This window comes from Typopeltis vanoorti, chromosome 5, assembly GCF_054136105.1.
Source record: "Typopeltis vanoorti isolate ZY-2024b chromosome 5, IOZ_Tvanoo_1.0, whole genome shotgun sequence".
NCBI classification, from domain to species: Eukaryota; Metazoa; Arthropoda; class Arachnida; order Uropygi; family Thelyphonidae; genus Typopeltis; species Typopeltis vanoorti.
In genome coordinates, this window is record NC_143553.1 from 135,602,627 (window position 1) to 135,617,548 (window position 14,922).

The 14,922-nt window shown below is 33.1% G+C and overlaps 1 protein-coding gene across 2 annotated transcripts in view; it reads right to left on the reverse strand.

The window, feature by feature from the left end:
* The window catches only part of Srp72 (signal recognition particle 72), a 166,142-nt gene that overhangs the window by 42,705 nt on the left and 108,515 nt on the right, over positions 1-14,922 (reverse strand). For both annotated transcript variants that reach the window (XM_090392757.1, XM_090392756.1), the window contains 2 exons: positions 10,595-10,690; positions 1,711-1,814 (listed from right to left, as the gene is read on the reverse strand). In XM_090392757.1, the coding sequence (XP_090248883.1) occupies positions 1,711-1,814; positions 10,595-10,690 (200 nt within the window). The remainder of the gene's footprint in view (positions 1-1,710; positions 1,815-10,594; positions 10,691-14,922) is intronic.

The window sequence follows — 14,922 nt, forward strand, 5'->3', positions numbered from 1 at the left end:
TCTTGCTGATGCCAATGCACTAGCAAAAGCTAAACTAATTCCACTGAAATCAGTGATACAACATCAAATTCCCGAAATCAATGCTGACAGAAGGACCTCCACCATGATAGCAAGACTAAGAACAGGACATTATAGAGGAATGAAGAGCAATACAGATGATACAAGAACATAGAAACTGCAACAACTGCCCCAATACTGAAATGACACCCACTCACATCTTTACCTGTCCAGCAATTACAGCAGCCTTGCAAGAAATAGATCCTAATCCTGAACAACAGCTCTATACAAACAAAATCATAGACATAGCCAAAGCAGTACAAGGAGCACACGGAAACATCTAAGACTCTTCAAAGGACAAGATAACAACATCTTTATCTCATTCAGAGTTTCTTATTCAAAGTAAAAGTACCTTGTAGCAACTTGTATAGGTAAAGTTGATAAGGCTCTGTATTACTAAAAACCTTGGTATTTCAGGGACTAGCTATTCACTGAGGAGACCTCAAAAAAGGTTGAAACTGGTCTGGGTAGTGACCCCCCCCCCACACACACATAATGTATAACAGTATACATCTCTTAGTGAGATCTGTTTTACATTATGGGAAATACTAAGAATAATGATCAGAGCTCTACCCACCTTTGCAACTAGTTGCCCTGGTGTTGCACTACCTTTAGACTTGAACTACATTCAGGCGCAAACTTAACTGTTTTGCTTACTTCGGAGAAGGAGTAAAAAAAATCCAAGTTTATAAAATTACTTGGTATCCTTAATACATATTATCCCCAAGGTAAAAAACTTTTTACACACACACACACACATATATATATATATTGAATAGAGTTGGAGATAAGCTGCATCCCTGTCTGACACACCTTGTTTTATTTCAATCTCTTCTGTTAATTTGTTACCTAACTGCATTTTTGTATCTTCATATAAACTTTGTATATCTTGTACCAAATTGAATGGATATCCTTGTTTTTTCATTATATTCCATAGTTTTCTCTGTGTATTTTATCAAAGGCTTTCTCGTTAATCTATAAAGGTCGTATGAATTTCTAAATTAAATTCTTGTTTTTTTTCAATAATTTGCTTTAGCACATAAATATTGTCTATATACATGATCTTCTATGCCTGAAACCATTTTGTGAAGTCATTAGCCTTTATATACGAGTTGCTCATTCATGAAGTTACTTCACACACAAACTTTGTTTGCTTACACCTGGATAAAGGATTAAACCAAGAATATAATTTCTTGGTACCTTTAATCAATAGTTTCTTTTCATAATGATCAAAAAAACATTTTGACAAAGTCAACTCTCACTACAGCAAACTTGTAATAGGAATAGTTTGTTATAGCGAATAATCTGATATAATGAATTTTCTTTAGAACTGCACTGTCTCAACAGGACTTTAGGTAGGACTTTTTGGTAGTTTGCTATAGTGACAGTTATTGCAATTAAAGACCACTACTTAAAGTTTCAAGACTAAACTGACAAACAGTACTTTTATTTTAAGTTAGTGAAAATATGACTTTTGTCCATCAAATCCTCAAATAACTAGTTAGTACATAGTTATTATTAAAAAAAAAAAAAGCAAATGCAAAAGATCAAATAAAAATGCTCAGAGGAAACAATGATTTTCATCTTGAAATAAAGAATTTTTATATTAAAAAATTCATTCATACTACAAGTAGTTAACAAAATTTATATTACCTTCTAAGTTCTTCTAAAAGTGCTGATGCTTCTTCATGTTTACCATTCTTTAAATAAATTCTAGCACTTTCTCTAACCAGAACACCTAATTCTGGACTGGTAGGCTATTAAAAAATTAAGCAATCTAAATCAGTAGCTTTTTATTTGAACTTTAAAAATTTTCAAACACTATTTGAAATTTAAAAAATTTGCTCACCTAAAAAAAACTAAAAACTTACAAAAACTTCAAATTATAAAAGTTATTAGTTAAGTTTCTGTGATAATAGTAAATTACTATTCTCAGCAGAACAATTAATGGCCAAGATATCCTGGATATCACATTTTCATACTGTATCATTTATAATTGAGGATAACCAGTGGTTTTTTATTATTATTAAATTTACTTCTTGAATGGCAGAGAAACATATAGTGATAACCATAAAACAGGAATTTTTAAAGATTTCTATATGGCATGAAATAAGTCACTACTACTTCCAACATTTCAAGGGAGAAAAAATCTAAATAACATATGCATGGTTGCATTTCAACAAATGACTTGTCAAACACAAAGATTTTAGACAAGACACAAGCTAAATATTGAAGAAAAGTACAAAATAATGTTTTATAATATTATAAGAATGTATTTATTTCAAAGGCACTTGATGATGATACTGACAAGCACAGGAGTGCAGAACATCACACAACATTTATCAAAGCCAATTTGTATAGACCAAAGAAATTGTTTACTATACTGAATTTTCTTTACAACTGTAATGATGCTTGGGAGACAGCCTGGGACATTTCAGTAGTTTATTATAATGAGCAAGTTTGCTATAGTAAGAGCTGACTATAACTTAGACTAAAATAAATTGCATCTCAATTTATATGGCTTGTGGATTACCCAATGCCAACTACTGATTGCTCAGTCAATAACTAGCCTACTCAAAAATTAAGACACGGAATGGGGAAATTACATCACCTACAGCCTATAAAAAGATGGAGATATCATCATATGGATAATTTTGTTATCCATAGCCATAAAATTCTTTTCAAAACTTGTTCTTCACTTTTTTTTTTTTTTTTGCTGTCACTTGTCACGTATAATTTTTCTACTAAAAATGGTCTAATTTAAACAAAAATTGAGATGAAAAATTTCAGAACAGATCCTAAATATCAAATTTCATTAAATTCCATACTGCCAGAGCAGAGTTATTATTTTATATATCAAAATATTTTGTCCTTGCAAATAGCCCAATTTAAACCAAAACTGAATCTTTCAAAAAATTTTACAATTTTTTTGTAAAAATTAGAAATTTTCAAATGCAACAAAATCCATTCACCTAGAATGGAGTTATATATGTCCCAAACAAATCTAAGAGGTGTTTATACATTTTTCAAAATGAACCTAAACAATATCAACAACATTTTAGTAACTAATTCTGAGTAATTACTCAATATTTGACCAGTTAAAAAAAAAAAATACTAATCAAGTATATATGCAGCATGCAAGCACAACAATAACAAATTAAAAAAAAAAAAAAAATAGACAGCCTAAATTTCATAGAACCATTGTTATCTTAAGATCACTACTACAAACTACTACAGTAAAGCTCAAAACCTTCTTAACAGCAAACTGAATTTTCTAGTAAATGAAAGCAAATCCAAGCCTAGAAATTTTCATTTGCTGAACAGAGATGGTGTGTGTGTGTGTGTGTTTAAAAAAGATATTTAATGACTATCGAACCGAGAATAAGTTAGAAAACTTTAATGATACAACTAGTTTCGGCTTATTATGGCCTTCATCAGGTATCTTTGTAGATAAAAGAAACAATAACAAAAACTAAGAAGCACAGATAAATTGCAATACATAATTGAAATAAAAAACGTTGAATTAAAATTCCATTTGTTCTATTTACGTGCCATTGTTTATCGTATGCATGGTAGTAGACTCTCGAGAACGCCAGTATTGAACAACAGCAGTATGGCTCTCAGGGATGTTATAGCTCAAATTACTGTTCAAATGTTCAGGATTAAGGACGATCTCCCTGGATTCCACTATCTTTCTTTCAAATTCATCCTTGCAACAGAAAATGTTTTCAGATCTATCCCACGAAACTGAGTGACCTTGAAAATTATCATGAGGATTGTTAGAGAAGAGAACATGGCTGGATAAGGCACTAGCATTTGATATTTCATAGGAGATGTCTCTTTTATGCTCCTCCATGTGAAGTTCAACAGATTTATTAGTGCCGTAATAAGGAACATTATATCACACCATAGTTTATATACGCCGGGATATTTTAGATTATGATGCTTAGGTTTAGGATGGCTTATAAGAGATCTAATTTTTGGAAGCGTGGTGATCAAGTTATATAACTGGATCTATCCAGAACAACAACAACAACGTTGTTGTTGTTGTTGTTCTGGTTAGATCCAGTTGTTCTGGTATCCTGTATACCAGAACAACTGGATGTTCTGGTATCCTGGTTGTTCTGGTATCCTGTTCTGGATACCAGAACAACCAGGTTGTTCTGGTATCCTGTATACCCTCAAGGGGTGTACAGGATACCATGACAAGATACTACATGTTAATAACATACTATAAAATAAAAAAAAAAACTCACATTAAAACTCATCTATTTGTAGAATTTTCACATTTTACATGCATCTTCGGTACAAGAAATGGAATAATAATCCAGTAATAATAGAAAATTTTAACAAGTGCCACCTTAGTAGCTAATGTAAGGCAACTAAAACATTTTCTAACTGAAAAAAATAGAATTAGGAAAGATTTAGCACATTTAAAAAGTACAGGAATACCTTGTATAGCGCGGTTAATTGGTTCCAAGAAGCGTCCGCGCTATGCAAAACCGTGTTATTCGAGGTCTAATTATAAAGGTTTTCAATTTAATTTATTTATTACAAAAATTTAGGATGATGAAAATGTTCAAAAATGAAAAAAAAAAAACTGTTATTTTTATTAACTAAATAACAAATAAAATCCTTTTAAACTGATATAAAAGTTGTAGAAAACAAAACAAATATTGCTTCAATTTTAGCATACAGTAATTTACTTTTTACTAAAGTAGTCTTTTAGTGTTCGTTGAGCCATCCTTGTCTTCTTTGTCTCTTCAAGTACTAGATCTCTGTAGCATTTGATGGCATTATTGAGACTTTGTCTCACTTCGATGCTTCTTTCCAAATTCGTGTCGGCATTTATTAGAAAGTCGGAAGCTTCGTCGATTTTTCTCACAAAAGTTGAAAGGTCAGCAAAGGAATATTCTTCAACCATGACATCAGTGGGGTCATCTTCGTCTTCTTTGCTTCATAGGCTCGTTGTTGTTCCAACTCCAAAAGGGTTTCATCATCCAGATCATTTGAATGAGAATCAATACATTTGTTCACATTGATACAATCTAAACTTGTAAAACCAAGATCTTTGCCCATCTGCACAATTTCTGTTGAGATTTCCTCATTCTGTGTTGCAAAGGCAACAAAATCCTTTGAACAATGCGGCAAGATATTATGCCATATGGCTCTCATGTTGCTTTGAGTCACCTCCTGCCAAGATTCATAAATATTTTGAATGGCATCTTTTATGTTAAATTTCTTCCAAAATTCACTCAAAGTCCAAGAATCTTCTTCTGCTGCAGCTTTAATAGCTTGAGCAAAAGTTCGTCTTAAATAGTAAGCCGTGAAAGGGGAGATAACGCCTTGATCCATCGGATGCAGAATTGATGTTGTGTTTGGAGGGAAAAAATGAATCTTGATATTTTCATCTAAGTCAGTCAATAGAGTTGGATGGCCTGGCGCATTGTCTAATAAAAGAAAATTTTTAAAAGGAATTCTTTTTACAATAGCTTTTAACTTCAGGGCAAAAACAAGTTTTAAACCAGTCTTCGAAAATTAAACAAGTCACCCACGCTTTTTTATTCGAACGCCAATGAACGGGTAAATTGTTCTTTGTAAAGCCCTTAAGAGCTCTTGGGTTTTCCGCTCTGTACACTAACAGTGGCTTCAATTTTAAATCACCTGATGCATTACCTCCTAGTAAAAGTATCAATCGGTCTTTTGACACTTTATACCCAGCTTGTGTTTTTTCCTTCTCTGCTAGAAATGTGCACGATGGCATTCTTTTCCAGAACAAGCCAGTCTCGTCAGATTTAAAAATTTGATCATCTGTGTAGCCTTCCTTCTCAATAAGATCCTTCAATTCATTGGGAAATAATTCTGCAGTTTTAGTGTCAGCACTTGTGCTTTCACCTTGGATTCTTACGTTATGGAGTCCCATACGCTTTTTGAAACTGTAGAACCACCTGCGACTTGAAATAAAAGTTTCACTGGTTGTACCTCCTTCATTTTCACTTTTATTTTTTCATATAGACTTGTTGCTTTTGCTTGGATTATCATTTGACTCAAAAGAATCTTTTTCTGATTACAATCTTTAATCCAGATCATTAGAAGGCGTTCCATATTTTCCATTGTAGAAGATCGATTTCTCGTGATCACTTTTGACATATAAGAAGCGGTGCTCGTTCCATGTTGTTTAATCTTTTCTTTGCTCTGAATAATTGCTCGTACAGATGACTCATTCATTGACTTCTCATGTGTTATTTTAGCAAACGAAGTGCCATTCTTGTGACATTTTATAATTTCAAGTTTCTTCTCTAATGTCAACCACTTGTGTTTTTTTGTTACTCCAACAGTGTCTTCTTTGTTTTGTCTCTTTTCACTCATACTTAAATAATAAAAAAATATTAAATACTAACATTAATGTAAATAATAAAATGCCGCGGGAAAGAACGTCTCTATGTGAGAGACGATCGAATAACTACTGCATAAACGTGGCTCTCGACTGTCACTTGCGGCGCCGGGAATCACCGGTCAGTGTTGAGAATGTTAGTGTAATAATAAAAACCACGTTAGACCAAAACCCGCGTTTTTCAAAATCGTGCTATACAAGGTATTCCTGTACTATCTCCCATAAAGGGGACAGACCTAAAACCATCAGATCTATTAAGTTAAGACAGTGGAGTAATGTTTTTGCACATTTCTTTATAGAGACATTTTACGAGGACCATACTATTATGAAGGATTCTTGTCTTGTTCAAGCGAACTCTTATGTTTAGTGGAGATGACATGCTCAGCAAGTCCAGACTATTCAGACTCATATTTAATATAAGACATGTTCTTCATGCTGAATGAAAGCAGATTTTCCAGTTTCTCAATAATAAGATAAGCCACAAGAAGAGCATGAGAGTTATAAATATCATAAGCCTGAACAGTATGGACTTGATAAGATTGCCATCTCCACTAAACAGAGTTCACACATGAACAAGACAAGGAATCCTTCATAAATGTCTATTTCTTATAGAACGTCTTTATAAAGAAATATTACTGTCACATAAAGATGTTGAAAGTTTATTTTCCACTTGGTTAGAGTATAATAAATTTAGTTTAATCCTTTATCCAAGTGTGAGCAAACAAAGTTTGCGCCTGAAAGTATCTTCAGGACTGGGTTAATGTGGTACAACACCAGGGCAACTCGTTGCAAAGGTGGAGCAAGCTACCAACACTCCTATCTTAGTATCTCCTATAATGCAAAACACATCTCCTTGCGGATATGTCTAATGTTATGCATTAAGGGAAGGGCCACTACCCAGACTAGTTTCGACCTTTATTGAGGTCTCTTCAGTGGGAGCCAGGCCCAAGTCGAGATATCAGGCAGAAGCATTAGCAGGTCATCTCCTCCTATAGGAATTGCCAATTGGTGTGCCACCCTTTTTTAATAAATTACTCTGGATTTAGAGAAAGATGTTGAAAGTTTATTTTCCACTTGGTTAGAGTATAATAAATTTAGTTTAATCCTTTATCCAAGTGTGAGCAAACAAAGTTTGCGCCTGAAAGTATCTTCTCTAACCAAGTGGAAAATAAACTTTCAACATCTTTCTCTAAATCCAGAGTAATTTATTAAAAAAGGGTGGCACACCAATTGGCAATTCCTATAGGTGGAGATGACCTGCTAATGCTTCTGCCTGATATCTCGACTTGGGCCTGGCTCCCACTGAAGAGACCTCAATAAAGGTCGAAACCGGTCTGGGTAGTGGCCCTTCCCTTAATGCATAACATTAGACATATCCGCAAGGAGATGTGTTTTGCATTATAGGAGATACTAAGATAGGAGTGTTGGTAGCTTGCTCCACCTTTGCAACGAGTTGCCCTGGTGTTGTACCACATTAACCCAGTCCTGAAGATACTTTCAGGCGCAAACTTTGTTTGCTCACACTTGGATAAAGGATTAAACTAAATTTATTATTATTGTCACATAAAGAAATCTGATGGTCTGTGTCTATCTCCTTCATGGGAGGTACTTTATAAATCTGTTAATTTTTCCTAAACTTATTTATGTGTATGTGGATATGTTTTTATCTTTTTTTTTTCCAATTAAGAAAATATTGATCATTTTAGTTGTTTTACACTGTGACATTTTTTAAAATTTTCTGTTACTGTTCAAATGCAATTCTTTTTATACTGAAGATGCCTATGAAACATAGGCAAAAATTCTGCAAATAAGCTGTAACATGGTTTTTTTACTTTTATAGTTTATTAATAGAACTATTAATAATATTAATAATAAATAGAACAAGTGAATTCATTTAACTACCTAGGATGTATGATCACTTATGAAAATGAAAAAGATATAAACATAAAAATTGCAAAATATTTAAAAATAACAGGAGTAATTAACTCTATATTTAAACCAAACCTAGTTCAAAAACAAACCAGGCTAAAAGTATACAATACATTAGCCCTACCAGTCTTAATGTATGGAAGCGAAAAATCTGGACAATAAAACAAAAAGACAAACAAAGATTAACAACAGCAGAAATGAAGTTTATGAGAAAAACTGCAAAGTATACCCTATTTGATCACAAAAGAAACGAAGATATTATGAAAGAATTAAACCAAGAACCAGTAATTGAAAAAATCAAAAAATATAAACATAAATGGATGGAACACGTTCAAAGAATGAAAACAGAAAGATTACCAAAACAAGCCTTAAAGTACAAGCCATTAGGAAAAAGAAAACCAGGATGTCCTCTTAAACGATTCAACGATGACTTCTAAGGCCCGGAACAGGCCATACTAGGCCTAAATCCTTGATACGTATGATGATGATGATAGTTTATTAATATGCCCACTCACTGAATTCAAATCTACATGTTTACATTATTAATAATTTGCTATCAACATTCTTCCTCCAAATCAGTTACTTGTCAGGCTTCTAACATCGGTCATATCTAATATTTCAGTCTTATATGGCACTTCTGACCAAATCAATCCACCTAGATCTTGGTCTACCTCCGAATCTTTTTTAAAGGTACTCTTTCCCCCATTTCTATGTTTGTTTGTTTTTTTCAATAGCCTCCAAAACATTTTATCTTCCTGATATTGTCTTCTATATTCTTACTTCACATGACTTGTTTAGCTACTTTTACACACTGCATGACTCTTACATTTTTCTCTGTATCCTTTTCAGGCATCTGCCAACTTATTTGCTATGACCTTTCAGTATGCTTTTTTAACTTCTTGTGTCTGTCCACCATGATTTTCTTATTTTTCTCTCCTTGCAGCCTCTCTAGATGGATCAATGTTTTCTTCAGAGTTTGCCACTGAGACTCCCAGGTTTAGTTCTTGTTTTCAACTGTTTTATTTTTTTCTTGCATAATGTTCATGCAGCTGAGTCTACAGTTCACCTGTAAAAGCTGTTCAACTTTAATGTGATATTCATTTTTATCCTACTTAAAACTAAGTGATTATCCAATTGGATGAGTACTCATTTGAAGCATTCTTCCGTAACACATGCTTGGTTCTCTAACAAAAACAGTGGGGGCCTCATTTAACCTGATAACAATCCAGCCAGCATGAAATTTCCCCATGTTCTACCATCACATTTATTTCTGGTTTAAGTCAATAGATTATAATTTAGTCAGCTAAATCCCACATTGCCAGTCCATCTTTACTTGTTCAATACCTAGTGGATACCTATTAATAAAACATGCCACAGGAATATGAGTGTTGGACATTATCTAGCTATTCCCTTAAACCCATAAATTAATACACTGCTTGAAAAGAAGTCAACACCCCCCCCCCCTCCATGGGCAAGCTGCATTGCACCATCTAACTACTCAGGTGTTGTGTGGCTGGTATAAATTAGAGGAATATGATGATCAAGTGAGTGCAGCTATGTCCAGATGGGAATGAGAATGCTGTGAGAAGGGAACTGACAGAGTTTGAAAGGTGTTGTGATAGGATGCCATGTTACAATCCTATCTATTCAGCAATTGTTGAACAAAAAATTGTCAATATACAATTTTTTGCCATTTCCTTTGTTTGCAGTTTTCTCCTCAAATTTTGGAAATATCTCCTCAAAAACTATTGGATATTTATTAGCCTATTTTTTTTAGCAGGGAGAATTGTAAAACTGTAGCAGTCAAAATTCTGAATGCTACTGAAAATAATACTACTGTCATACTAGTAATTTATGTTGGGTGTCCTTTTGTTCATAATTTTTCTTTTTTCCTCTCTTCCTGCTGTAGTTAGAAGAGAGGAAACACTTGAAACTTTGCAATGGGTATGGAGGAAGAGGGTAAGTGATGACTCTGACAGACTTGCTAAAGCTCGGTATGCAATAAGTTTAAGAATCCACAATTATTCAAATGAATGCAGCCCCCCTTTCTTCGATATTTATTTCCTGGAAATAAAGGGGAGGAAAGCGATCCCTCAATTTGCTATGGTAAACCATACATAGCAAACTACTTCTCTGGTTTCCATGGGTTCACTATAGTAATCATCTACTGTAAAATTATATGAAATAATACTTAAAAAACAAATAAATACTTACATTGTTTTTCTTATACCATGCTATAGCATCTTTTAACACTATGCATGCAGATTCTGGATCTTCTAAACTGAGATAGAGTGTCACCAATGCTGAGACCTAAATTAATATTTTAAATTAGGTTTTTTTTTTTAAAAAAAAAGAGAATACAAAACTACTATTTCGGAAAAAATTAAGGGTGTTTCAAATTAAAGTACCCTTATTCAGAGAGCAGGTTTAAAGTTTTTTTCAGTTGGTTATACTATAAATTAAAGATGGCAAGAAATTATAATCTTGGTTTCATCCTTTACCCAAGTGTAACCAAATTTTGCATGTGATATAACTTCACATCAATTGCCTTAGTATCCCATAATGCAAGGCATATATCCTTAAGGACATATATAATGCTATGCATTATGGGAAAGGCCACCCCAGATTGATTTCAATCTTTATTGAGGTCTCATCAGCGGAGCCAGACCCACTGTAGTCTGTAGGTGTCTGTACTTATGAAGTGCTACTGCAGCATTTTCCCTAGAAACACTTCACAAGCAAGGCACATTCAGACAAAGTGAGACCCATCACACAAAGTAGAATGACTACAGAGACAGATCCTTCATTCATACCACCTTGGCTTATGCTGTATGCAAAATTCACTATCTTGCTCACAGCACCATATTTACCCTATCAGTCATTTTTTGAACTAATTTTTTTTGGTCAAAATCTCTTCTCCATGATCTCTGATTAGGATACCCACCAAATATGAAGATATTTCATCTACTGATTCTCACTATAAAGTGCTATGAACGCTGCAGGGCACTTTAATTTGAAAATCCCTGTATAACAAAAAAATTGCATCCATATTAACTTTAAATAGCACTCCAAGGCATTTTCTATAATAACAAAAACCATATTACTTTTCATTAGTTAATTTAATACTTAACATTTAACCACTTAAATGTGATAAAAAGATATTGAAATATAAAGAAAGAAAATTTTTCCTATTGAAACTACAGAATAACTTGAGGGTAATACATTTTATTCAAATTGATGAATTATGTAGAATAGATAAGGTCAAAATCATATATGTATGGTAAAGTGATAACATCATGTTTCAATTAAAAAAAAAAGGGAGTCCAACAATACATGTTTATAATGCACTGTTTTTGAATTGTGTGTGTACACAGAAGAATATTTTCTGAAGCATTTATTATCTGATATCTGGATATCATTCAAATCATCCTCTCATACCAGTAGTAGTAATCTCACAACCAGATCATTATTTACCTTGGGGGGGGGGGGGGAAACTAAATGACAAAAACTTTCTGCACCTAACATAAAGTCAGTACATTGACATCAGTCAGTTAAAAAAAAAAAAAGTAGGAGGAAGGTAGCACAACAAAACATGCTTATAATGTATTGTTTTTAAATTGCACGTGTTCACAAAAGAATGTTTTCTCCAGCATTCATTATCTATTATGACAGGTTACACCATACTTGCTGTTGCTTCAAAATAAAAGACTATAATAGAGAGGTGCAAAATTAATTCTACTGGGCATGATCACTTGACATATAATGAAGAAAAATGTAAAATTTAAAAATTTGTTATTATGTACAAAGAAAAAAAAAAAATATTTAATCAGATAATGTCAAAATCATAAAACACAAAATTATCACCTAGGTGAAAGGGGATAAAATAAAATTATTTTATTTTATCCCCTTGTATGTACTGTATTTTAGTCACATTCATAAAGAAGAAACACTCTGTCAACTCTACTCTTCAAAACTCATCTAGTTATCATACTAGTTAATGTATATCATCAAGGGATGCATGAAATATGAACAAACTAACAATTATAAGATTTCATGACAAGTTTCTGATCAACTTTTTTTTGCCTAAATTTATTATTTAGGCAGAAATATTCTCTAGTATTACTATTTTTTGCCTATATATTACTTATGCAAATATCTATTATTTGTAAGCACTGTGATCTGATTAGATCATACATTTTAACTTACTGAAGTACTGCTAGCAGTATCAGTCCACCTATACTATATATCTCAGTCTTTAACCTACTATTTTAGTTCAGACACTAGTGTTAAGATATTTAATTATCTTAACATGATTTTGTTTATGAAAAATGTTACTGTTAGTTTAGGCATGATTTTTAGTGAAAATGGTAAATTAAATATAGAAATAGACAACAGAATCAACAAAGCTGGTATCGTAGGAACTTAACTGAATAAATTTATATGGAATAAGAGAGAAATTAGCCAAAACACTAAATTAGCTGTATACAAGACAGTATTCAAGCCAATTTTGACTTATGGATCTGAGAGCTGGGTCAGAAGTAAAACACTTGACCAAAGACTAGAGATTGCAGATATGAGAGTCCTGAGAAAGATTAGGGACATGAACAGATGGCATCAATGGCAATATCATATTAAAAATGAGGATATTAGGAAAGAACTTGACATTGTCAGCATCCAGGAATGCATTAGCAGAGCTAATCTCAGGTGGTATGGTATAGTCACTTAAACAGAATGGGTGAGGAAAGATTAGCAAAACAAGTGTTCTCTGCCAGGTTGGCAGGAAAAGGACTAGAGGAAGACCAAGATGTAGGTGGATTGATATGGTCAAAGTGCCTTAGACGATAGAAATATAAGATCTGATAATGTTGGAATCTTGACAAATAACAGACTGATTTGGAGGAAAATTGTAGATAAGAAGTTAGTAATGATGTAATTTTTTTCATGTAGTACTATCATATCCGGTACACCCCTTGAGGGTACATGTCAGGAATTTGATGACAGACAAAGTGTCTAAAATCCAGAGCTACCGGTTGTCCCAGACATTCATGCTTCTTACTTGCTAGTATTGGTTTGTCAAAGTTCTTGCAGGTACGTTGCCTTCTTGTCTCTAGGTGATGAACGAGTTACTGAACAAGTCCTGAACCTCAATATGTACATTATCTCCACTCTTATTCATCATCTATATGGTTCACATTATGAAAGAAAGTGGTATTCAACCTGATATCAAAATTGGAGATGTTAATCTCAGCTCTTTACTTTATGCAGATGTTATATTCCTAAATAAATCCAGGAAAGCTCTACAGCAGGGGTCACCAAACTTCTTTGTCCGTCGACCCCTTCAAGAGTTTCTTGACTTTTTATTGACCACCCCCTCTATTTTAGTATTACATAATTATAATAGGACAAGCAAAAAAGACGCTTATGTCAGTTTTTAGATTGTTTATTTTATAGTCACAGTGTTTATTGTATGTTTAATATAATATATATATTTTTATATTGGCTTAATGTCAAAGGGATACGATTGTTTTTGACATCCGTCTTAACATTACATATTCAATAGGAGGCATAAATAATATATAAAATGTAAAATTTAATTTAGATAACAAAATAACAATAATAATATCTTCCATATATATATATATATATATATATATATATATGAAAATAAAACTTTTATTAACTTAGTATACAATTTACTAACGTTGTCAATGTGAAGGGTGTGCTTCCTGACTCTTCACAAGATTAGCAATGTTGGGTTCAAAATTAGTAAGTTTCAGCCTTAAATCATCATGGAATTCTATAGCTAGCTTATTTCTTTGTTTTGTTAAACTGGAATTAACATGGCTGAAACCACCTTCAACCATGCACGAGCTTGGAAATGCAAGCAAAAAGGGGGAGTACCACTTCAGTAATTATTGATATTTTTCTACAATTATTCGTCCAAATCTGAAAGCACACCCCAACTCAATATCACCAGAGTTAAAGATCGGTACTATCAACATGGCAAAGAAATGGAGCTAGCTGAGGAATTAGATAAGTACCAGATAGACATAATAGAGGTGACTGAAACAAAAAAGACAAAAACTGGTGAGATCTTTCTGAGCAATAAATACAAAATGTTATATTCAGGCAATGACAATCAAGGAAAAGAAGGAGTAGCCATAGTATTCAACACAAAATACGAGGCTAATCTTCTTGAATGGCAGTCAGTCTCAAGTAGAGTGATGTGGGCAAATATCAGAATGGGAAATTGGACAATGAGGCTTATTTGTGCCTATGGTCCCACAGAAGGCTCTACTAAGGTAGAAGTGGAGGAATTTTTTAATGCTTTGGAGAAAGCAACTGACATAATGAAAAAGGAAAAGTTGGTCCTATTTGGGGATCTAAATAGCAGAGTAGGAAATGATTGTCAGACATACAAAAATATTTTGGGAAAATTTGGAGAAAAGAGCAAAGCTAATAATAATGGCAAATACCTGTTGGATTTCTGCTCAGGAGAAGGACTGGTTATTACTAACATGTTCCAACATAAAAATGTGCAC